The sequence below is a fragment of the Electrophorus electricus genome, chromosome 10, assembly GCF_041902795.1.
Source record: "Electrophorus electricus isolate QZ-2024a chromosome 10, ASM4190279v1, whole genome shotgun sequence".
Classification (NCBI taxonomy): domain Eukaryota; kingdom Metazoa; phylum Chordata; class Actinopteri; order Gymnotiformes; family Gymnotidae; genus Electrophorus; species Electrophorus electricus.
The window spans coordinates 2,127,501-2,151,007 of record NC_137506.1 but is presented as its reverse complement, the minus strand read 5'-3'; the positions used below and the strand labels follow the sequence as shown (position 1 = coordinate 2,151,007).

Here is a 23,507-nt window from a genome sequence, read left to right as displayed (position 1 = left end):
GTACCAGTGGAACCACCTAACAGAGCATTAGTTATTGACTTTTCCAAAAAAAGCACATAGCTCTTACAAAACATGTATGCAGCTCTTGGCTGCTCGTTTTTCACATTTTTCTTTAATTCACAAGCTGCGGCTGAAGCCAAATGAACTCCACAACTTCCACCGTCATTTACTCAGAGAAAGCGGACCGTTCCCGTGTAGGCCAATCGAAATCCGCTTTGCTTTTCCCGTTGCCCAATAAGGCGCGATTTCATTGCCGCACCGCTCACGCAACTCTGGAGAATTAGCTCGGCTGATTGGTCAACCCTGCGCGGGGTCGTGACGTAGGCCGTGGGGGCGGAGAGGGAGGGGGGACTCTAATGGCCGTCACAGTCGCGTCACAGTCGCAGCGGTCCACCTTGCAGTAAATAAATTACAACATCAGTTTGAAATAATTAACATTTTAAAAAATTATTTTATTTACTCGCATTGCACATTATCCGTGTTTTATTCATTCGCTGACTGAACCGCTTGGCGCAGCTGTTAAGGTTGCTGAGCTGGGAGGCCTAGCCGGGCGTTAGCTAAGCTAAAGTAAGCTAAGCTAACGCCAGCTAGCTCAGCTAGCCGGGGCAGCGCGAGCTCGGAGAGCCGCTCTGAGGTGAGTGCGGCGGGCGTTTAAACTCCACTTAGTCCGCCTCCATGTGTCTGTGAACGGGTTTCGGTGTTAGTTGCACGACTTTTTTTTTTTTTTCTCCGTCAAAGTGCTGCTAGCAGCGGTTCGCACAAAAAGTCTGCGGAGTCTGGCTGTGTAAACACGAAGAGATAAACAGGAGCTAGCTTATCTTAGCGTTAGCCTAGCCGAATCACAACTGTCATTGTCAAACTCGTCACCGCAACACCCACATTCGGCTTTTGTAAGGGCAGCTGGTGGCTAACACATCCCCACAGAATCAGAAATGCACCGGGCGTAAAGCGTAAATGCCTCCCGTTGTAATTGACTGTACTTCTGAAAAGCGCCAAGTAAGCAGATAAGAAGTTAGCTCGCCTAGCCAGCCCGTGTCATCAGTGTATAAGGCCTCGTCGATTCATCTACTCCCCTGTGTCTTTAACTTGCTTCTGCATCTGTTGGTTGCATCAAGTCTTTAGCGCATGGTTTTAAATCCGGCTTTCAAAGTAGCTGTATGTTTAGTTATAAAACCCCGAAGGCTACGCTGCATTTCCACACAACGTGTCGGTGTTAAGTTTTGCAGCCTTTTAAATGCTACGCCTGAGACTTGACAGAATGAAAGAACCGGAATTTTAGGTATTGCGCTGCGCAGACTTGAATTTTGGCGCAGTGTGAATGTTTTATAATGGATACGGTGGCTCTGCAAGGCGAAAGACTTAATAGGTTAAGTGTTTGTGAATGCAGAAACGAAAGTTTCGTTTTCTTCTTTCTGTCTCTTGTAGAGAATATGTAACAGGCATCAAACATCAGCATGACATCCAGATTCAGTAAAACCTATACTCGGAAGGGAGGGGAGGCTAACTCCAAATTTGAGGAGGTATTTGCCAATAAGAAGGCAACTCTCAGTACCAAATGGGGAGAGACCACGTACAAGGCCCAGCTGGGCACCAAGCGCCCCACGTTCAAACCCGAGCCACCGGAACTGGTCAAAAGGCCTCGTCTGGAGGACGACGACAGCTGCGACGACCCGTTCGGCTTCGACAGTGACGACGAGTCCAAGACCGTCTCATCCAGAGGCGCCGTGCAGCCTGAGCTGGGCTCCGCGGTGTCCGGGTGTGTGAGTAGGACGCCCGGCACGCAGGCTGAGAGCCAGGCTACGAGCAGTGCCACACCCAGCAGAGGCACCCTGGCCCTGGGGAGCGGTGCAAGCAAACCCCTCTCCGGCTCCAACAGCACACTTGCAGGTAAGCTCTATCACAAACCAGACAGCATGGACGTTGTCTAAAGTTCTCCACTGTACGCAAGAGTGAAGCTTGTCTTTAGATCCCAAGTGTACGTCATGTACTTCTTGTACTTTAGATCCCAAGTACGTCTGCATTGGTCCACGATGGTTTCATACTTTAAACACAAATACTTAGCTGTATTGACGTTTTGTCATGTTGGTGTGTTATGACGTGTTGGTCATCACATTGTGCTATACCAGTGTCTTTGTTTATTTGTTAATTTAAGGTACCAGGCAAATCCCATGTAAAGATGTGATACTGAATATACAGGCTAGTTTTTCTGTGTCCTGTGTAGATTATTGTTTTGACCTGTGTGTTGGGTGTTGACCTCAGTAGTATCCTGTGTGGATTGTTTTGACCTGTGTGTTGGGTGTTGACCTCAGTAGTGTCCTGTGTAGATTATTGTTTTGACCTGTGTGTTGGGTGTTGGCCTCAGTAGTGTGCTCCGAGTCCTCACAGTGATGATTGAACACTCCTGGGTCGTCCCAGGGCGATGACCACACAGTGATTATTTCTGTTGCTGTCTGGGGAGTGCTTCAGTGCTGAGAATAGCAGCAGTGGGACTGAATCTGTCTCACTCTTTCACTCCCTCTCACTCTCTCACTGTGACTGCGTACCCTGCTGTACCTAATACTGACTCAGAACGTTTTTGGCGTATTTTATGCTTTTGCAGCGTTTGAAAATGCTTTGTTTTTTTTTTGCTGTTCTACGACCGCATTTGGAGTGTGTACTGTTTGTATGACTTCACTGAGGGTAGGTTTGTCATTACGTGATTATAAAAAGATAATGGCTAATGTTTGTGTAATAGTATTTGGAAGCCTGTGCTTTCTACCTGGGCACCGTTGGAAAACGTACCAATCTCTATATACAGCATTCTCATTTTGGTTCTCTGTTAGCTGTTTAGTTGTGAAAGAAATGTGTAGCGTGTAACTGATTATTAGTACATAATTTGCCATTAAAAGTGTGTCATTTAGATATTTGGAAAGTTTAAATAATTTTCTCCTTTTCCCAGCCAAACCTTTACAGACCTCATCAATGGCTAGTACTGGAACTGCCTGGTACAAGCCCGCCAGCATGGCGAACAGACCTGGCTCTCAGTCTGTGGTTGGAAAAGCACCCACTAGAGACTCCGCATATGCCTGGGACTCCCCACGGCGGGGCTCTCCACCCGGGGCTGGCGAGGGAGTCTCCACCCAGGCCTGCCACCCACACGATGTGCTAAAACCCCCGGACCAGCCTGGTGGAGATGCAGAACCCCCGGACCAGCCTGTGGGAGACGGCGAATCCCCAGAGGAGCCGGTCGACTTTGAACAGCTTCCTCTGCTGAAGCCAGCCAGGGATAGGGTTTACAGGCGGCCCGATCGCAACCGCCACCCAGAGAGTTCCCATGCCGACGAGGCGTTGGGCGGGGGCGCGCCGAGTAAGCAGGCTATGACCCCGGTGAAGGGCACTGGTGTCGGGGGTTCAGAGGTCAAGGCTGCGGGCCGCAGCAGGGTGAGGGACTACACCGTGCTCCACCCGTCGTGCGTGTCGGCGTGCAACGTGACCATCCAGGACTCCATAGACAGGAGCATGGATGAGTTTGTGAACACTACACCTGCAGATCTAGGAGAGGCTGGAACCTTCCGGAGAAAAACGGATCTGCAGCTTAGCAAACCCACCAGGTGAGGTGCACTAGTGGTTCAGATGTGCGCACTGTGGGCACTTGAGAGCGTGTGACTGTAAAGACGGCCCTGCAGCTTTTGGTGGAAGACGTTTAAAAACACTTCCCAGATAACAGCAAACACACTGTCTTTGACACTCTCACTCTCTTTCTCTCTCTCTCTGTTTTTCAGGTTTCGTCCCAGCCAGACTAAGAGTAAGAAGGAGACTAAGCTGGAGTTCTTTGGTTTCGAGGAGAGCGAGGGTCAGGAGGAGGACGGAGAGCCTCTCTCCTCTGGCAGCTCCAGCTACAAGATCAAATACTTTGGCTTTGATGAACTGAGTGAGAGTGACAGTGAGGATGAGGAGGAAGCTGTTTCTAAGGGCAGGAGGAAGGCCAGGAAAGCCCTGCCCGAAACTCTGACCGCTAGAGTGGACAGTCCCCAGACCAGTGACTCTCAGGAGAGTCAGACGAGCACTAACGCAGGTACACATACCCATATGCACGCGCGTGGGCACACACACACACAGACTGCAGAATTATACCCTAGGGATTATCGTGCACAGGCATAATCCAGCAAATTCCCCTGGATATTAAATGTGGTTTACAGCTATTTTTTATTCTGTTGATTGTTTATTATAACCGGTAATGCTAACTCTGAACGCGTCTCACCGTGCACATCTTTAATGTGAGTCTGTGCTCTGCTGCTTCTCTCCTCAGATTCTCAGGAGTGGCTGGAGGAGGCGTGTCCATCTGGCTCCACCCCACACAGGGAGCGTGTCACAAAACAGTTCGACAAGGCCAAGGACATCAGCCGCAAGATCTTCAGCGGCCCCAAAAAGGTAATAATGCAATGTCTGTGTGTCTTACTGTCAAAAGTGTCTGGAATTTAGCGGGCATTCCTCTGTACCCCAGTCTTACCTGTGTGTGTGTGTGTGTGTGTGTGTGTGTGTGTGTGTGTGTGTGTGTGTGTGTCAGTCTCCTGCTAAGGCAGTATATAATGCTCGTCACTGGAATCATCCTGAACCAGATGAAACCCCTCCAGCTCCCTCTCGCACCGTCCCTGCACCTGTACGTATGACCTTTCTGTGACCTCTCACCTGAACAGCCCTACTATGACGATTGCATTTGCTGTAAATATTGCCAAGGATTAGTTGCTCATGAGAGGAAACGGTCGGTCATAAAGTATTTGTCATCATAATTTTGCCTTTGCAAAGCTAAATGTTTGCTGTAATATTTTAATCTTGCTAATCTGAAAAAAGAACTCCTGTTTGTAAAAGTTAGTTTTAAATGTTGTTTTTTTTTTCCCCTCTGTGTTTGTGTGTGGCTTAGAAGCACAGTTTGTCCAGTGGAAGCAGAGATACAAATTCCTTTAAAGATGAATCTGTTTTTAAAGCCCCGCCCCCTCCACCAAAAGTCATCAAATCAGTGACCATCCCCACGGAGCCTTACCAGGACATTGTCACAGCACTCAAGTGCAGGAAAGAGCACAAGGAGGTGAGCAATGCATCCTGGGAAATGTAGTCGATCCTTCAGCTCCTGTCATACAGTTGCAAAAATCGATACCGCAGAAAATATCTTAAAGTTCACGCCTTAAAGGTCAGCCACTGGTTTTAAAAAGCACCATGTCATAAGTCAGGAGCTGTAAGCATGTCGTCATATAGTAGTCACCTTCAGGATGTTGACTTTGTCTGGTTGGCCGTTTTTGTAGGAGTGTGTGAGTTCTTGGCGACAGGCTGCACTAACATTAGAGCTGTGCAGATTCCAGGGTACAGACAGAATAAAATGCAGTGTTAACATGGGCCAGGTAAGTCTGGCACCCGGAAAGATCCAAGCGCATACATTGCGTTGGATGCTCGCATGGGCTGAATGGCATAGGCAAACAAGAAGACACTTTTTGCACCTTGTTTGCTTGGTTACCAAGGCAATGGGGTAGTGTTTTGAATCCTTTACGTTGTTTACAGCATTGCTTCCTCAGTTTCTGTTTAACCTTTGGGATACACGGTCCAGTAAACAGATGTCTCTGTGTTCCTCGTCTGCCGCAGCTGGTCCAACTAGACATGTATTTACCTCTGTTAGCCCCATCACCTCTTCTAGATTAGACTTAAAGATGATGTCTGCAGACCTCCTGCGTAAGGATCAGGGATTGGTCATATTTTTCTTATTTGCAAGCTGAACTGACAGCAGGCTGTTTGGAAAATCGTCGGATGCTCTGAGCTTTCAGGGCTAGGCAGGAGTGTCTTGGTGGGCGGAGTCCTGTCAGGAGGGTAGTGGGAACAGCTGGAGATGAACAGCTCGGCATCCGTGTTCTTGTGCTTGGGCCGTGAGAATGTCTGCACGTGCTGATGTTGGCGTGCTGGGTGCTTGGTTCCTCTGAACCATGGAGACGTGTGTGTGTGTGTGTGTGTGTGGTATTTATAACTAGAGAGTCTGGAACATTGGAGAAAGTCCCATCGTGAAAAGGTCTGGAATGTTATAAACCTTTCAAGAGTTCACTGTGAAGCTGGGGCTCTCTGAACTTAGAGGTGTGTGTGTGTGTGTGTGTGTGTGTGTGTGTGTGTGTGTGTGTGTGTGTGTGTGTGTGTGTGTGTGTGTGTGTGTGTGTGTGTGTGTGTGTGTGTGTGTGTGTGTGTGTGTAGCTGTACACAGTAGTCCAGCATGTGAAGCACTTTAATGACGTTGTGGAGTTTGGGGAGAATCAGGAGTTCACTGATGACTTTGAGTACCTGGAGACTGGACTGAAGAGCACTCAGCCACTCAACACACGCTGCCTTAGGTAAAACACACACACACACACTCAGGCTCTCCATACTCACTGCCTTAGGTAACACACACACACACATTCAGCCACTCAACACACGCTGCCTTAGGTAACACACACACACACACATTCAGCCACTCAATACATGCTGTCTTGGGAACTACACACACAGCATTTCAACACACGGCCTTGCGCACAAATTGTCAGCCTCTTAAAGCATGTTTCCTTAGGTAATACACACACACACACACACACTCAGGCTCTCCATACTCACTGCCTTAGGTAACACACACACACTCACATTCAAGCTATGTCACACACACATTGCCTTAGGAAGAAAACACACACACACACACACACACACAGAGCATCTTAACATGCATCACCAACACCCATAACCTCTTCACACAAAACCTTATGTAAAACACATACCCTCTGGAGATCTCTGCTGTAGGCCACACACACACATACACACACACACATTCACTCCGAGCAGAGCTTTGCTATGTCTTACCTCAGCACTCACACCATTTACAAGATGGTAGACCCACTTGGACACTTCAGACTAGTGCAGTCTGCACGCCTGAGTATTCCCTGTGTGTGTGTGTGTGTGTGTGTGTGTGTGTGTGTGTGTGTGTGTGTGTGTGTGTGTGTGTGTGCGCGCGCAGTATTATTAGTCTGGCCATGCGATGTGCCATGCCGAGTTTCCGTATGCACCTGCGAGCGCGGGGGAAGGTGGCGCACGTCTTCAAGATGCTGAGTGATGCCCCACAGCACCCGGTAAGCCTCTCTATACACACACACACACCAGAGGGTGTTGGCTGGCGGGGTACTGTAGCAACACATTACAGCTGGCACTTTACAGCACACACACACACACACACTGTGACAAGATATGAATATAAAACACTGAGCAATATGAACAACCGAACATTTAAACTGAACAATTCATAAAGTTCAAAAACTATAAATAAATAAACACTGTAGTGCGTGTGTGAGTAAGATGGAGATGAGTAAAGAGGATTGCTGTTGCATGTGCTGTCGTGTGTGTGTGTGTGTGTGTGTGTCAGAACCTGGCCCTCTGCACGGCGTCACTGATGTACATTCTGAGCCGGGACCGTCTGAACATGGACCTGGACCGAGCCTGTCTGGAGCTGATGATCCGTCTGCTGGAGCTGGAGCAGGATGACTCTGTGGATGACCAGCTGACCGCCCGAGAGATCTGCAAGGTCAAGGAGAAGATCCGCAAGCTGTGTGAGACCGTCCACAACAAGCACCTGGACCTGGAGAACATCACCGTGAGTGCACCCCCCCCCCCCACAAACACACGCCCCTCTGAGCAGAACAGCTCTCCGTGGTTAGGCTGTTTGTGGACATACAGGGTTTGTTGTTCTGTCTCTCTGTGCAGACGGGTCACCTGGCCATGGAGACACTTCTCTCACTGACATCCAAGAGAGCTGGGGACTGGTTTAAGGAGGAGCTGCGCTTACTGGGAGGACTGGACCACATCGTGGATAAAGGTAACGGGTCTCACTCTCCATCTGCCCGTATGCTTCTCTCTCTCTCTCTCTCTCTCTCTGTTTATCTTTCTCTCTTTCTGCCCCCCCCCCCAGTGAAAGAGTGTGTGGACAGTCTGAGTAAGGAGGAGGATAAAGAGAGCCTGGTGGCTTCGTTGTGGGGAGCGGAGCGCTGCTTACGGGTTCTGGAGAGTGTAAGTAAACAGCAGGGAGAAGGTGTGCGTGTGCGTGTGCGTCTGTCTCTCTCATGTTGCCGTGTCACTTTTTAAATGTCCAGGTTACAGTCCATAACCCAGAGAACCAGGGCTACCTGATAGCCTACCAAGACTCTCAGCTCATCGTGTCCTCGGCGAGGTGAGGGCCGTGTGTCCAGAACGCACACCTGTGTGTGTGTGTGTGTGTGTTTGTGTTTACAATGATCCTGTCTGATTCACAGAAGAGTCGACATCATTGATGTAGTGTGTGTGTGTGTGTGTGTGTGTGTGTGTGTGTGTGTGTGTGTGTAGGGGCCTGTGCTACTGTGAGGAAATGATCCAGCGCTACAGTCGTGAGGTGAACAGCTCTCTGTCGTCCTGTGGCACCGCCCTGCCCCACTGTAGCCATAGCAACGTGGGCAAGGCCGTGGAGGATTGTATGAGAGCGGTGATAGGAGTGCTACTGAACCTCACGCACGACAATGGTGAGACACACACATGCATCCATGACAACAGTGAGACACACACACACACACACACACACACACACACACACTCGACAAGAACATGGTGTGTACATTGGGAGAGTTTGCTGCCTTATAACAATAATCTCTTTTTCTTTTTTCCCTGCCCTGTGTTTCTCTCTCTCTCTCTCTCTCGGTTGTGTGTGTGTGTGCGTGCAGAGTGGGGCAGCACTAGGACAGGGGAACAGGATAAGCTGATCCTGACGGCACTGAACTGTGTCCTCAAAGTCCCGCGATTCCTACCGCAGGAGCAGAGATTCGACATCCGAGTACTCGTATGTGTATACACACACACACACACACACACACACACACACACACACACACACACACACAAGTGAACACATGTAAACTGACCTGTGCTGCTCTGCCTTTCTGAGTGTTGTTCCCGGCTCTTGCGTCCTTGTTAAAAGTGCTCAGTATGTGTCAGGTGTGGGGTTGTGTGTGTGTGTGTGTGGGTATGTCTCCTGCAGGGCCTGGGTCTGCTGATAAACCTGGTTGAGTACAGCTCCAGAAACAGACACTGTCTGGTGGAGATGGAGGTGGACAGGAGCTGGCTGATGGACACCGAGAAGGAACTAAAGACTGAAGAGGGTGTAGAGACAAGGGGACAAACCCAGGAACTTAGGCAGGGGGACGAGGACAACGAAGAAAGCACTCCAGAGTCCTCAAATGCCCTGTCTGCTCTGGTGCAGGTGTGTGTGGGAGGGGTGTGTGTGGATGGGTGTATTTTTAGGTTTTTGTTTCTGGCAGGAATCTTCTTAATTCATTGAAGAGATAATGCTGATTTTGTGTGTGTGTGTGTGTGTAGCTCTTCCTGGAGCGAGAGCGCGCAGCCGTGCTTGCGGAGGCTCAGACTGATGACCTCATTAGTGAGGCGCCCAAGTCTCAGGCTGACCAGAGTGGACAGTGGCAGGAGACCTCGGGAGAGATCCAGTGGGTTGCCACAGAAACCAACGACACACACGATGAGAAGGAGAAGAAGGAGGAAGAAGAGGAAGAGCTTGACCTCAATAAAGGTAGCCAGCCAATCCCCAGCCAGCCAATCCCCAGCCAGCCAATCCAAGGAACTGATTGTTGTTGGGTTTTTTTTGTTTGTGTGTGCGTTTCTCTCTCTCTCAGCCCTGCAACATGCTGGGAAACACATGGAGGATAGCATTGTCGCATCCTACACTGCCCTCCTGCTGGGCTGCCTGTGTCAGGACAGTCCGGTCAGTATTCCTCTCTCAGGACCTTCACACACACACACCTGCAGATTGGTGCTGTTACAAACAGCTCATACTGTGTGTTAGAAAAATGCATCGCTCTCGGAGAGTATCGCTGAATGAGTGTGTGTGTGTGTTTCAGATGAATGTCCAGGGTGTCAGAGAGAGCCTTCCTAAAGGAGATTTCTCCATTATGACTGACATGCTGAAGAAATTTCTCAACTTCATGAATTTGACAGTAAGCACTTTCCCAGCGTCTTATCCACACAGCAAAGCCTTTTCACCACGCCCCGTCCTCTCGTGAAGAGGACACTCATCAAGACGCACTCACACAACCCAGCACCAAGGCAGGTTGGGACATACGTCCACTAAAAAAACTCAGGAGAAATAAACACACAAGTCATGCATGCTCCGTTTGGTATGCGTGTGTGTGCGCACGCACATTGTCCAGTGTGGCATGGTGAAGCCATGGTACCCGCGTGAGGATAAGAGAGAAAGGAAACAGGATTAAACCACACACACACATTTAACTCTGTCTCATTAAAAGCAGTTTACCTAAATACCCACAGGGGCATTTCATAAAGAGAGCCCCATCCCAGTCCACCAGCCAGAAGAGGGCGCAACAGGCATCACAAACATGGGATGGGAGGGAATGAATACATGAATGAGTCAATGCATGCTCGCTCACGTGTTAAGGCCCAGATTTTTGGTAGTGTGAAGTTGTGTTCATATTCAGGCTGGTGTTTTGTTGGCTGTCTTGCACACAACCACCTTCTTCTTCCTGGCTCACACCCTTTTCTTCTGCTTTCAGTGTTCCGTCGGAACCACAGGACAGAAGTCCATCTCACGGGTGATTGAGTACCTGGAGCACTGTTAGCACTGGTGGGGCAGGCCTCCCTCTCTGTGGGGTGGATATTGTAGGAGCTGGCAGCCCACGTGAAGCCTGTAGTGTTTGGAGATGCACAGACTTGTGGTGGGAGGTGGTTGCCGTGTTGCTGGGGGTTACGCTCGGTGCAGAGACTCCTACGAGCTTCACTGGCCTTTGTCAAGTGTCACATGCGTATTTCTCAATAATCCTCTCATGCCAATTAAAAACACATGTGTAGGCTATTGTATTCTGATAAAATTAGGGTTTTGTTCCCTCCTTTTAATGCTTAAAAGTGATCCTCTGTTTTATCAGGTACCATGAATTATACTATTAAGTGTGTGTGTGTGTGTGTGTGTGTGTGTGATTGAGAATGAGATATTGTGTGTGTGTGTGTGTGTGTGAGAGAATGAGATATAGTCTGTGCGTGAGAGGTTTGGACACCAGGAGTGGAACGGCCAGCGTCTCCAATTTGGCCATCCGGTGTGGAGGACTTGAGAATTTAGGTCTCCAAGCTTAAAAAGGCACTCTGGATGCACGAGGTGCTGCACTGAACAAACGCCTAAATAAATGAACTCCAGGCCTGTGCACCACGTCACAGGACCTGCAACCCCGACCCCCTGCCCCCCATGCGCATGCATGCGACAGCACTCGATAGAGCAGGCCTTGGGAAGTTTCTGAGAGATGACCAGACAACGCAACATGCCAGGAAAGTTCTCCACGTTCGTTCAGACTTCGTTCCATTAAGATTGTTACTGTAGTTTTAAAAAGCTTGTGTTAAAAACAAAATCAATCACGTTGAAGAGAACCCATTTCAAAGTCTGTAGCATAGCGAGCCTTTTTTTTTTTTTTTTTTAACATGTACATTTATATGTACTTTTTTTGTGAAAAGGCGCATCCAATCAGCTGGACTGGATTCATTGCACTTGACATGACCACAAAAGGCAGCACTTGAACAATGCATAGGACTGTTTGCTTTTAGTTTGGCTGCTGAGAGCCCCACCCACATGGGCTGGCCCAACACGGCTGATTGGCCCACACGGGCTGGCTCAGCACTGCAACCACAGCACGGCCTTCTCAGAGCTTATGTACATACTGCTAAATTGTCTTGTATTATTATTGATCTTTTACTATTGCTCATGCGCAACAGTCGTTGAAGTACCAAAAAAACAAAAAACAAAACCCACGTCCAGTCAGATTCTGAGCTTTGTGATTTTAGTTGCTTTTAGTTGATTCCCCCAGACATTTTTATAAAGCATCAGGTTTTTTAAAGCATTCTTTTTAGTTGATTGAAGTAGTTTATCTTGCGTAGATGCACCCTTGCGCAGAGCTGGGCCTTGGCAGCACCGTTCTGGGGTGTGGGGCCCTGCCGGTTACGTGAGCGTGCACCTTGCCTGTACTCTCGCCTACGTGTGAGGGCACACAGCCATAGCGAGGAGCAGCTCTGCAGCAGACACACGAATCTGAGCGGGGAGGGAGTCCTGCACCTCCTGCTGTTGTAAAGTCTGTAAATGGAGCGCACTGGATGGTGGATGCTAGGCTTTTGGTCCTGATTTTTTAAATGCAGTTTTTTCTTAGTTATTTGAGATAAAAATGCAGAATAAAACATTTGCAGGAAATATATATATATATATATATATATATATATATATATATATATATATATATATATATATATATATATATATATATATATATATGTGTGTGTGTGTATGTATGTGTGTGTGTGTGTGTGTGTGTGTGTGTGTGTGTGTGTGTGTGTGTGTGTGTGTGTGTGTTTATATATATATATATATATATATATATACATATATATATAATATAAATATAAAAATTACACACACACGCACACAAAGTATGTATAAACAATTTTTACCAGTTTTCCAGATATTGTCTTTGGCTACCTGTAAATAAGTTTACCTTTAATAAATGAATTGCTACTTTATGTAACCTTGGCTTGGTCCCTTAAATGATTTTGGATGTATATATGTTTGTTTTTCTCTCTCTCTCCTTTGTCTAATTTGTGTTTGACTAATGTTCGAAAGGTGCTCACAGGGAGTCACACTGATCTTTACTTAGAGTTCAAACAGTGAAGAAAGATGTTTTATCTTCTTACACGGACAGGTGATATACTGGCCCAGCCATTTTGGTAAATGATCAGCACTGATGCCAGACTGTGCCAGCAGAAAATGGAACAAGGCTAATCCTGTCCTCCCTGTGATCTAAATGTGGCTTCTAAACATGCAGTAACTGTACGGAGGGCCAGCGGACTGCGTTGCTCTGTGCGGAGGGCCAGTTTAACGCGTAGCTCTGGACGGCGGGCCAGTTTAGCGCATAGCTCTGGACGGAGGACTGGTGAAGCACGTAGCTCCGGACAGCGGACTCGGCTGAGCGTGGAGCACTGGTCAGGACCCGGTGGAGCGCATGGCTCTGGTCAGAGGGTTTCTATCTCTGGTTTCTTTTGTTCTGTGACTGGGTATTATGGTCTCTATTTAGTCCATATGATTGATTGGACTGTGATGAAAATACTGATTTGTCAGAATTAATGTTGAATGTCACATGACTGCCAAATTTAATTCAGCCTCCATTTTGCTACACACTCATTTCAGTTGTCATTTAAAAATCTTTTCTGGTCTGGTTTCACTTGCCTTTTACATTTTTCTTTTAAATTCTGTATTCTAGACTTTTTGCATCCAGAAGGGGGAGTTGTGCTCTCACTATAGGAATGGTAAGACTGAATGGAAGAGGACTCCTCTCTGCAGAGGTGTGTGTGCGTGTGTTCGTTTGTTTCTTTAAAGGCTGGGTGACAGTCCCTGGAGAGATATCCCCTAACACACCAAGTCCGTGATAACGGAAACTTGCAGTAATGCCCCACGTAAATGCGGCTGAGGTGAGGATGTCTTTTGTCTGCTGCTTATGCACCAAAATGTTTAACAAGGTTCAAAATAGACTTGACAACTGTGTGATGAATATAAATTAGAATGTGAAGTTAGGTAACTTCCAAGCCTGTAAGAGAAGTGTCGTGCCCTGCCTTCCACACAGGTAACGGGTTCAAACTTCATTTTGATGTTTGGTTGGTAAGCGCACCATTGGAGTGCCTGTGCCTGTCCCTGGGCAACACTCCCAGCACACCTGTAATGTGATTGAAATCGTAATTTGCTCTGGATAAGTGTATATCCAAGTGTATACATGTTATGTAAAAGTACACATGTACCTGAGGAACTTGAAAGATATCTAGATTAATTCAAAGAATTCTACCTTTCAGAAGGTTTTTGTACAATACCAGAAGTAAAGGCAGATGGGCCAAAGGTCAATGACTACCATCAGGAATCTTCCTTGTATTGGGTGTAGTTGAGAAGGTGGCAGAAACGCTCCATGGAAGTCTAGGGAGTCGGATGTTTGATGTCGGCATGAAAAAGCACACTGGAATGTGTGGTCATTCTGAAACACCAAGGAGGAGTGTTCTCAGAAAGTCAGGAGGGTGCAGCTTTAAACATGCAGCAAAATGTGTTTGAAAAATGTGTGTGAGAAGGGGGAAAAAAAACTAAACAGCAGGTGGGTTTGACTTTGGCAAGCAACTTCTTAATAATATAATAATAATATGATTTTGTGAGCTCTGAGTTGGAGAAACTGCTTTGATAGATTTAATTCATCGTTGCGCAAGCTTTAAGAGCTCCGGTTACAAGCCGCCTGCTCCGTCTGAGGGTCGTCTTGCGGCAGTGTCAGCAGGGCCGTTACCAGCACTCGAAGATCCGCCCACCGTGTGCCGAAAATGATCAAACACTCCCAGGGCTAATGACGGTTTTGCCTTTAGGGCAGACCAGCGAGCTGGCGCGGAGTGCACACTGCCTTTAGGGCACCACGTGGAGACGGAGTTGGCTGCTTGCCAGCCCTTTATCCCGGAACCTGCAGGACTGTCCCTGTGCTGGCGTGCAGGATTAGAGGACAAGGGTTATTAGGCAGACCCGTCAGCTGTTCTCTATCCATGCCTCGAGCCGAACACGGGTTACCCCGACGCCGATCTACGCGGCGGGGACCAGGGAGGGGGTCATCTCTCCGCCCTCCACAAAGGAAGAACTGTACCTGTGGACGATCGGGTGTTCGGATATACCCCAGACGCTCTTCACGTTGGAGGTCTAACACTTTAAATTTGCTAACATGAGCTGTGTGCATGTCCAGTGTTATAAAATTGTAGACCTCCCAATTATTCATAGATATGATAATGACTTTATTCAGTCTAAACATTTCAGTGGTGTTAAACCTTTTTGCCTATGGGCAGATCATTGGGTTTTGGAGAGTGTGTCTGTAGCAGAGAAACGTTTCTCTGGAGAAACGTGCAGGTTGTTGTCGTTGTCAGAAGCTTTGTTGGACTGACGTCTCCACTTGGAGGGACTGATTGAGTCATACGTCTGAGCTGCATGCGGTTTGTTTGAGACCGCGGCTTGTGAAATGAAAACGCACCCTGTGAGAAACTTTTGAGACTGGGGGATTATTTCATCTGGCAAAGTTCCATGAACTGAGACAGGCACGAACCTAAATGTCACCTTCACATGCTGAAATCACCATTCAATATTTAGACAGAAGAGAGAAATGTGTTTGTTTGTTTTTTTTATTCCCCCCCCCACCCCACCCCCCGTGCAGTGTGTGGATCAGTTATGCAGTGGCGACTAGTCTGGTCTGTTTAACATTTGACCAGTCTGAGTCCCATATACCAGTCCAATCCAGTACAGACTGGCCATGTTTTAGAGTTCAGACGGTCGACTGATCAGTCCTTCATCTGGTGTTATCACGTGTTCGAGCAGTGAGGGTTACTGCAGGAACAGACTGTTCTGGTGGCCAAGGTAAGGGGTTGTACTTACCAGACTTCTCTGTCTGTCTATGTTCAATAACCACCATAGTATTACTGAGTGGCAGCTCCACAGCAGTGGGTGTGGCCTCTGGCTCCACCTGCACAGCAGTGGGTGTGGCCTCTGGCTCCACCTGCGCAGCTCTGACTTGCTTCTACAGAGAGCCGGCAGACGGGGGGCTAGTGAGGACGCTCCCAGCAATCGTTCATAGCCACAGACACGTGTGCCTAATCAAATATTCATCTCTTGCTCTCTAGCCTCCCCCTTCCCCTTATTCTCTCTCCCTCTGCACGTGGTGATGGATCGCTCGTTTTCCCCACACTGACGACAGGAACGTGGCCCTCTGCGCCAGTACACGCCCTTCTCTAGCGTGTCGGTCTGGACCTGTCCGTGCACTCCGGGACGGACAGCGGCGCTGATTTTCCGTCCACCTGTTGCAGGACGTGCGGTCGGAAATGACGGCTAGAGAAAATCGGACTGGTGGGCTTTCGCTCTGGAGTTGGGAAAGCTGGGCTTACGCACGCACTGTGTCAAGAGGATGTGAACGAGGACACATGTTTGAGGAAGCGTCTTTGTGCTGTCGGGGGTGTAATTTATACACGAGAGAGAGAGCGAGAGCTCCTGCAGGAACAAATGTATCAAACCTCTAATAAAACTTTAAGGAAACAGACTTACTCAGTCCACCTTTCTTATCCATCTTCTCTTCTCCCTTTCTCTCTCTCCCTCTTTCTCTTAATTGTTTTCCCAATCTCTTCGGTAGGGATGCAGTTCTGCTTTCTGGCCATGTCCACGGATAGCTGCACGAGCCTGGTGGATGGCACAGACACTACAACTTTGGGAGCCTTTATATCAGTATGTAGAGTTATGGAAGCACGCATGCATACGTATTGCACACTTGTGTGAACCGTGATGTCTGGATTTACTGAACCTAGCAGAGAAACGCCCTTGCCCTGATAGCAAGAAGAAGACGACAGTAAAAAGAGACAGCTTTGCAGATAGACAGGTTGGTGGACAGACAGACAGGCAGACAGGCAGGCCTTAGCCTTGCCTTGTTGAACAGGGTTAATCTGTTAACCCAGTCTTTCTCTCCCATCGGTCTCGCTCAAGCGTGAGAGCCTCCTCCTCCTCCTCCTCGTTTCTCTCACTCTTCCGAGGCTCTCCGGCCACCCTGCACAGACAGACAGCCTGAGGGGCGTGCTCACATACGTGACGAAAGGAGGGCTGCGTTACACACAGCGAGGACGTGGCGGGTCTACAGAAGGGTGCGAAGGAAGCGAAGAAGCACACATTAAAGGAAAGATTGGAGGGATTACAGCCCAGCCGGAGAAGGAAGACAACAGGAGCGTGTTCAGGCGTGAGGCGAAGTTACTGAGCAGCGGGCACAGGGTGAGCTTGCCCAGAGCAGCGGAGGACTGTCCTGCGTGTCTTAACGTGAGTGCTGCTAGGGTGGTCTGTCGTGGGGTGGATGGGTGGTAGTAGACTGACAGAACCCACGGCTGTGCTGCTGAGGCAAGAGGAGAGAGGGTGGAGCGGTGTGGGGTTAAGGGTGGAGCGGTGTGGGGTTAGCTCCCCACCCCAGCTCTCCCCTACCTCCCACCGTCACGCACACATCGGTGAACGCAGATGTCACAGGGAAGGCCTGAGGGATCCAGGGTGGTGGTGCAGATGAACGGGGTTCATATCACTGACTCGCAGCCGGTCAGGCTCACAAACTCACAGCCGGACAGACTCGCGGCCACACGAAATCACAGCCAGACAGGCTCACGGCCACGCGAAATCACAGCCAGACAGGCTCACGGCCACGCGAAATCACAGCCAGACAGGCTCACGGCCACGCGAAATCACAGCCAGACAGGCTCACGGCCACGCGAAATCACAGCCAGACAGGCTCACGGCCACGCGAAATCACAGCCAGACAGGCTCACGGCCACGCGAAATCACAGCCAGACAGGCTCACGGCCACGCAAAATCACAGCCAGACAGGCTCACGGCCACGCAAAATCACAGCCAGACAGGCTCACGGCCACGCAAAATCACAGCCAGACAGGCTCACGGCCACGCAAAATCACAGCCAGACAGGCTCACGGCCACGCAAAATCACAGCCAGACAGGCTCACGGCCACGCAAAATCACAGCCAGACAGGCTCACGGCCACGCAAAATCACAGCCAGACACGCTCACCGCATTCACGTTGGGTTTTGCTCTTTACAAAGTTCAAACAGCTGTATTGTTCTGCCAAACCAGGACAGAAGATTGCAACCTGCCTCCTCGGTGCTTGTGTAGCACACTGCGCTCCCTCTGAGTAACACACGGAGCTACCGTGCCTTATTCAGGAGCAGCGTTATGACATTTCAGTGTTGCAAAATTGTGAAATATGGGTTCAAACCATCGAGTGCTAAAAGTGACAGATGTAAGAAGCATAACTCCATTGCTGAATTATTGAGGTTCATTTGTTGTTTTCGTGACGTTTGTTCCGGAAGCAAACAAACCCTTTAGCCGATGTTAATTAGCGCTGAGAGCACGCGCCAGCTGTTTGCTGCAGGAAACAGGGAATCTCCACTTGTGTCCGGTTCGTAATTCCAAATGCCTCAGGACGCTCCTGCTTAGCTGGTAGAACGGATGAGACATTAGTCCGGAGTTCCAGATCACATACAGGGTCACGTTACCAACTTGCCTTCATCACACCAACCTAAACCACGAGTGATGTCAGGCAAGGCAAAGTCTGTGTGTGTGGGTGAGATAACTCTGGTTATCCAGAACACTTAGTGTTCCAAGGAGAACCAAAAAGGCTTAACAGCAAATAACTTTCACATCAAGCTTTTCATCGAAGTGTGTGTCCACATACGTGAACCTGCTTCATCTGTGTCAGTCCTTTTTTTACAGTCCCAGTCGGTTTTACAGTTCTTTATAGAGCCTTATGGACGTGGTCTGACTGCCTCTGTTATCTGACTCTGCTCTGCATCACACATTATAAACTGACCCTATAATGACTTGACTTTGTCCCTCAGAATGACTTGTGGATGTCTGAGGTTCTCCTTCTGTCTCTCGCACAAACACACACGTTCTCTCTCTGATCTGTTTGAGGTGCATTGTGCATCACTGGTTCACTGATTCACCAGGGCTTTAATGCTCAGCTCCATGGCCCAGCCAGAGCCACGCCCACAAAGCCACGCCCACAAAGCCACGCCCACAGTATATCTGTGTCTCTGTTTCTTTAATTTGGCTGTAGATTTTCACTAATCAACCCATCTCTGTTTGATTTCAGTCTTGGCTGTGCGTGAATTTTAGCGGCCTGTGGGTCAATCCCAGAAGGACAGTGACTCGTGAGTCATAACCGCGGGAGGACAGTGACCCGTGAGTCATAACCGCGGGAGGACAGTGACTCATAACCGCGGGAGGACAGTGACCCGTGAGTCATAACCGCGGGAGGACAGTGACTCATAACCGCGGGAGGACAGTGACCCGTGAGTCATAACCGCGGGAGGACAGTGACTCATAACTGCGGGAGGACAGTGACCCGTGAGTCATAACCGCGGGAGGACAGTGACCCGTGAGTCATAACCGCGGGAGGACAGTGACTCATAACCGCGGGAGGACAGTGACCCGTGAGTCATAACCGCCGGAGGACAGTGACCCGTGAGTCATAACCGCGGGAGGACAGTGACTCATAACCGCGGGAGGACAGTGACCCGTGAGTCATAACCGCGGGAGGACAGTGACTCATAACCGCGGGAGGACAGTGACCCGTGAGTCATAACCGCGGGAGGACAGTGACCCGTGAGTCATAACCGCGGGAGGATAGTGAGTCATAACCGCGGGAGGACAGTGACCCGTGAGTCATAACCGCGGGAGGACAGTGACTCATAACCGCGGGAGGACAGTGACCCGTGAGTTTTGGAGTTCTAATCAAGCAACAGGCAAAAAGATCATTAGGTTTCTTTAGCTCTTTCAACATATAGCCAGAAGCTGAGTAATGGAGAGAGAGCAAGCGTGTGTGTGTGTGTTCAAATCTCTGTAGTGTTTCATTGTCTTCTGTTCTGACACCCAGCAGTATATACCAGAATCTTGGGCTCACTGATTGTTTGCAAGCTCCCTGTTTTAATAGCCTTTGATTGCATTATGCTATGAGTAGTCCCTGACTCCCAGAAGACCTCAGACTCTCACCCCCGAAACATCTCCAGCAAGGAGCACCTGCTCCAGGTCCAGGTCAATACAGACCCTCTCTGCTGAGAGAGAGAGAACAGAATGACCACACACCCCCTCTCCACACACACAAGCAGAGGTTAAATACGTCTGTCACTAAAGATGGCTGGAACCGCAAAAGAGCTTCTGTACAGAGAACACACCCGCACTGTCCATCAACAAGCGCAAAACAGAATAAATGCTTAGATTTGGTAAAACAACGTACCTTCTTCTTTTTATAGAAGAAGAAATCGTAAATGCCAGCAGAGGTTTAAATGATGTAAAAGGAATGGACTTAAAGACTGATGCACAGTCAAAACGCGAGTCAAAATGCGAGTCAAAACATGAGTGGGACGTGAATGGGAATGAATGGAACATGCAATTTTTCAGAAAGCTATCTGGGAGCTTGACAGGTCAGATCAGAGCAGGTCTCTCAGGGCTCATGGGAACATGCATCACTTTAGGGAATTTAAATAGGCATCTGCAAACCTTAGAGTGTGTGTGCGTGTGCGTGTGGAAAAGAGCAGCGTATTTGCATAGGGGGATTTTCCCCCCTAAGAATATCGTGTTGCTATGGTACCGTGATGCGTTCAGGAATTTACTGTGCTGCACACACCTCCTGTCCTCCATGGTACTGTTTCCTTCCACTGCTGTGTCACAGCAGTGCAGTTACACACACACACACAGTGTCACACCTGAGCTCTCTCTCACACACACACAGTGTCACACCTGAGCTCACACACACACTCACAGTGTCACACCTGAGCTCACACACACACTCACAGTGTCACACCTGAGCTCACACACACACTCACAGTGTCACACCTGAGCTCTCACACACACACTCAGTGTCACACCTGAGCTCACACACACACTCACAGTGTCACACCTGAGCTCACACACACACACTCAGTGTCACACCTGAGCTCACACACACACTCAGTGTCACACCTGAGCTCACACACTCACAGTGTCACACCTGAGCTCACACACTCACACACACACACGCAGTCACACCTGAGCTCACACACACACACACACACACACGCAGTCACACCTGAGCTCTCGCACACACACGCAGTCACACCTGAGCTCTCGCACACACACGCAGTCACACCTGAGCTCTCGCACACACACGCAGTCACACCTGAGCTCTCGCACACACACACGCAGTCACACCTGAGCTCTCGCGCACACACACACACACACACACACACACACACACACACAGTGTCACACCTGAGTTCACACACACACACAGTGTCACACCTGAGTTCACACACACACACACAGTGTCACACTTGAGCTCTCGCACACACACGCAGTCACACCTGAGCTCTCGCGTACACACGCAGTCACACCTGAGCTCTCGCGCACACACACACGCAGTCACACCTGAGCTCTCGCACACACACACGCAGTCACACCTGAGCTCTCGCGCACACACGCAGTCACACCTGAGCTCTCGCGCACACACGCAGTCACACCTGAGCTCTCGCGCACACACGCAGTCACACCTGAGCTCTCGCGTACACATGCAGTCACACCTGAGCTCGCAGTCACACCTGAGCTCACACTCATACGCAGTCACATCTGAGCTCACACGCACACACACACACGCGTGCACACACACACAGTCACACCTGACTTTCATCCACACAGGGTTAGTGTGGAGAACATGTGAATGCTTAAGGGAGCAGAAAAACACATCAGCTCACTTGCTCTGCATGTGCACATGCTCACACACATCCGCCTGACCCTCACACACTCACACGCGCGCACACACACGTGCGTGCGCACTCGCACCCAGCACATACATTACCATGATCGTTGCTCACAAATGTGTATTTTGTTCTTCCTGGTGTGTAGAGCTCCTGGTATGTGTGCTGTCTTTATTTATGTATCAGGAGTTGCACTATGGAACACAGTTTGCACAGTGAGTCTGACAGAACCTGGAGAACGGTCACACACCCACATATGTACACAATATGCCATACAGAGAGCCCATGTATAGCTTACTCTGTATTCATAATACGATACCTTAACTTAAAACACCTACACACGGGAGACTTAAGACGAACAGAATACTATACACTATACACTCCACGATACACAGAATAACACTGTACACTCAGTATTGTGTACAATAAGCACGTGTGACATGTAAACTAAGATCATTTAAATTTCATAAGTTCATTCTTGGATGTTTTGCCGAACAAAGTGTTTAAACATCTATTATGAGACTGTGTGTCCTGCGTAAATGCCTGATCCATGTTCAGTCTGCTTTAAGAATTGAGCTCAGTCTGCATGTGCAGTTTTGCCTTTTATTCCAAGCAGAGTTTATACGTTTGGGTTTTTAATGCCGTGTTTATTTGGTTCATCATTTCTGCTGTCTGTCTGGACTGATCCAGATCTCGTTCCCTGCTCAGTCAGTCAGGGGCTGAGTGCTAATGCAAACAGACTGACCACAGGACACCTGCAGCGCTTGGAGTGAGACAGACTGTGGAGTGAGACAGTTCATGCTCTGTGAATGAGAACAGTTTTGTTTGTTCAAATGATTTTAGTGCACTGCAGAGTTATTGCTCAGTCATGATCTTAAAAAAACAACAACAACCAAACAAAAAAACATCTATGCTTTAGTTAATTTCCAGGCCTTTATTTTACTAATAACAAGACTATTAACAAATATAGGTATTCAGAGGTATTCAGAAGTATTCTCTAAATGCTACTCTAATTGTTACGAGCTTTTTCATACTCTGAAAATGATTTATTCAGTGCTCCCAGAACTCCAGGTAGGAAGCTTGTTAATATAATGCTGACCTGATATCTGAACATGTGTAAATATAGACCTGAAATATCTGAACATGTGTGTAAATATAACACTGACCGGAAATATCTGAACGTGTAATTATAACGCTGACCTGAAACTAAGTTTGTGTGTGTGAGTGAGAGTGTGTGAATGTGAGAGTGTGTGAATGTGTGTGTACAAGACAGCACCAGAGAGGACGGTAAGCCGTAGGGCGGGTGTCAGTCCCGCTCCAGCGGGTCACTGTTCAGTATCTTCAGTTGGCCTTTCTGTTTCTGTCTGCAGGGAGTTCTGATGACACGGCTGTGATGGGTCCCCATGGAAATGACCCCAGCGCACTCTCTACCCAGAATCCCTCAGACTCGTAGGTGCTTCATGGTGGCAGCCGTTCTCAGAATATTTCGAATGTTTTTCACTGCAGCTAGAAGTGATTTGTCTGTGAAATGTCCTCCTCATCCCAGAAATGACGGAGAGACTGTATATCTGGATTATGACCCACGTCAGATTTCACTTGCCTCAAAGTTACAGCAAAGTTCACTTTAACACGGTGAGACAGGCTATCAGACATTATCACTGCAGATGGTGTCCGTGTGTGTGTGTGTGTGTGTGTGTGTGTGTGTGTGTGTGTGTGTTGGGGTGATTGTTATTGTAGCTCATGTACATCGATGCGATGTACCTAGCAGTGTATAAACATATGTTGAACAGTTGGTAAACTCTGTGTGGGTGTGGTGTCCAGATTATGACCCTTAACACACACATTGTACTGCAGTGCCAGTTGGAAATCATGTGTTGTATAAGATTTAGTTGTGCAGTGTAGATTGTGTGAATTTTCGACTCTGTCCCTCTGAATTCTTAACGTTAATATAGTTTTCCCTTAACATGTTCTCTGTCTTAATCAAAACTCAGAGCTGTTGGTCCAGATTATTCTCTCTCTCCCTCTCTCTCTCTCTCTCTGCCAGACAGGCTTGTCTCCCCCCCGGGCGCGTTCCCGCATGTCTGGCACACGCGCAGGGCCCCTGCGATTAATTACCACACGCG

At 48.7% G+C, this 23,507-nt stretch overlaps 2 protein-coding genes and 1 long non-coding RNA gene across 24 annotated transcripts in view; all 3 read left to right on the top strand.

Moving 5' to 3' along the window:
• Positions 1-332: 332 nt before the first annotated feature.
• wapla (WAPL cohesin release factor a) lies at positions 333-12,584 on the top strand. Its single transcript, XM_035532922.2, has 20 exons — positions 333-634; positions 1,426-1,887; positions 2,939-3,590; positions 3,762-4,054; positions 4,289-4,410; positions 4,547-4,639; positions 4,901-5,065; positions 6,208-6,344; positions 6,998-7,109; positions 7,400-7,627; positions 7,738-7,849; positions 7,943-8,040; positions 8,124-8,200; positions 8,353-8,525; positions 8,724-8,839; positions 9,038-9,259; positions 9,376-9,583; positions 9,687-9,775; positions 9,912-10,007; positions 10,581-12,584. Exons 2-20 carry the CDS (start codon positions 1,455-1,457, stop codon positions 10,644-10,646), a joined length of 3,492 nt encoding a protein of 1,163 aa, XP_035388815.2. The 5' UTR covers positions 333-634; positions 1,426-1,454; the 3' UTR covers positions 10,647-12,584.
• Positions 12,585-12,586: 2 nt separating this feature from the next.
• Positions 12,587-23,507, top strand: part of LOC118242314 (uncharacterized) — a 17,245-nt gene continuing 6,324 nt past the window's right edge. For 3 of the 22 annotated variants that reach the window (XR_014125517.1, XR_014125515.1, XR_014125513.1), the window contains exons 1-6: positions 12,599-13,067; positions 13,317-13,398; positions 15,276-15,475; positions 16,242-16,912; positions 18,747-19,368; positions 22,755-23,507. The exon at positions 22,755-23,507 is cut by the window's right edge. Coding sequence is in view for 5 of the 22 variants with exons in the window: in XM_081721354.1 (XP_081577480.1) it covers positions 13,360-13,398; positions 16,242-16,333; positions 16,439-16,484; positions 16,589-16,912; positions 22,755-22,778 (525 nt within the window). In the remaining 17 variants the exon portion in view is untranslated. Of the gene's footprint in view, positions 13,068-13,316; positions 13,399-15,275; positions 15,476-16,241; positions 16,913-18,746; positions 19,369-22,754 lie in introns of all 22 variants that reach the window. The other 19 variants (XR_014125528.1, XR_014125524.1, XR_014125523.1 and 16 more) reach the window with 19 other exon arrangements.
• LOC145643290 (uncharacterized) lies at positions 13,405-16,151 on the top strand. Its single transcript, XR_004776759.2, has 2 exons — positions 13,405-14,768; positions 15,739-16,151. It is a non-coding gene; the product is annotated as an uncharacterized LOC145643290 (long non-coding RNA).

Bases quoted from the DNA above. Each gene is read 5' to 3' on its own strand.
- wapla (XM_035532922.2), top strand. From the start codon at position 1,455: ATGACATCCAGATTCAGTAAAACCTATACTCGGAAGGGAGGGGAGGCT. The intron at 7,628-7,737 runs GTGAGTGCACCC...CTCTCTGTGCAG, and splicing joins TGGACCTGGAGAACATCACC to ACGGGTCACCTGGCCATGGA. The intron at 8,041-8,123 runs GTAAGTAAACAG...TTAAATGTCCAG, and splicing joins GCTTACGGGTTCTGGAGAGT to GTTACAGTCCATAACCCAGA.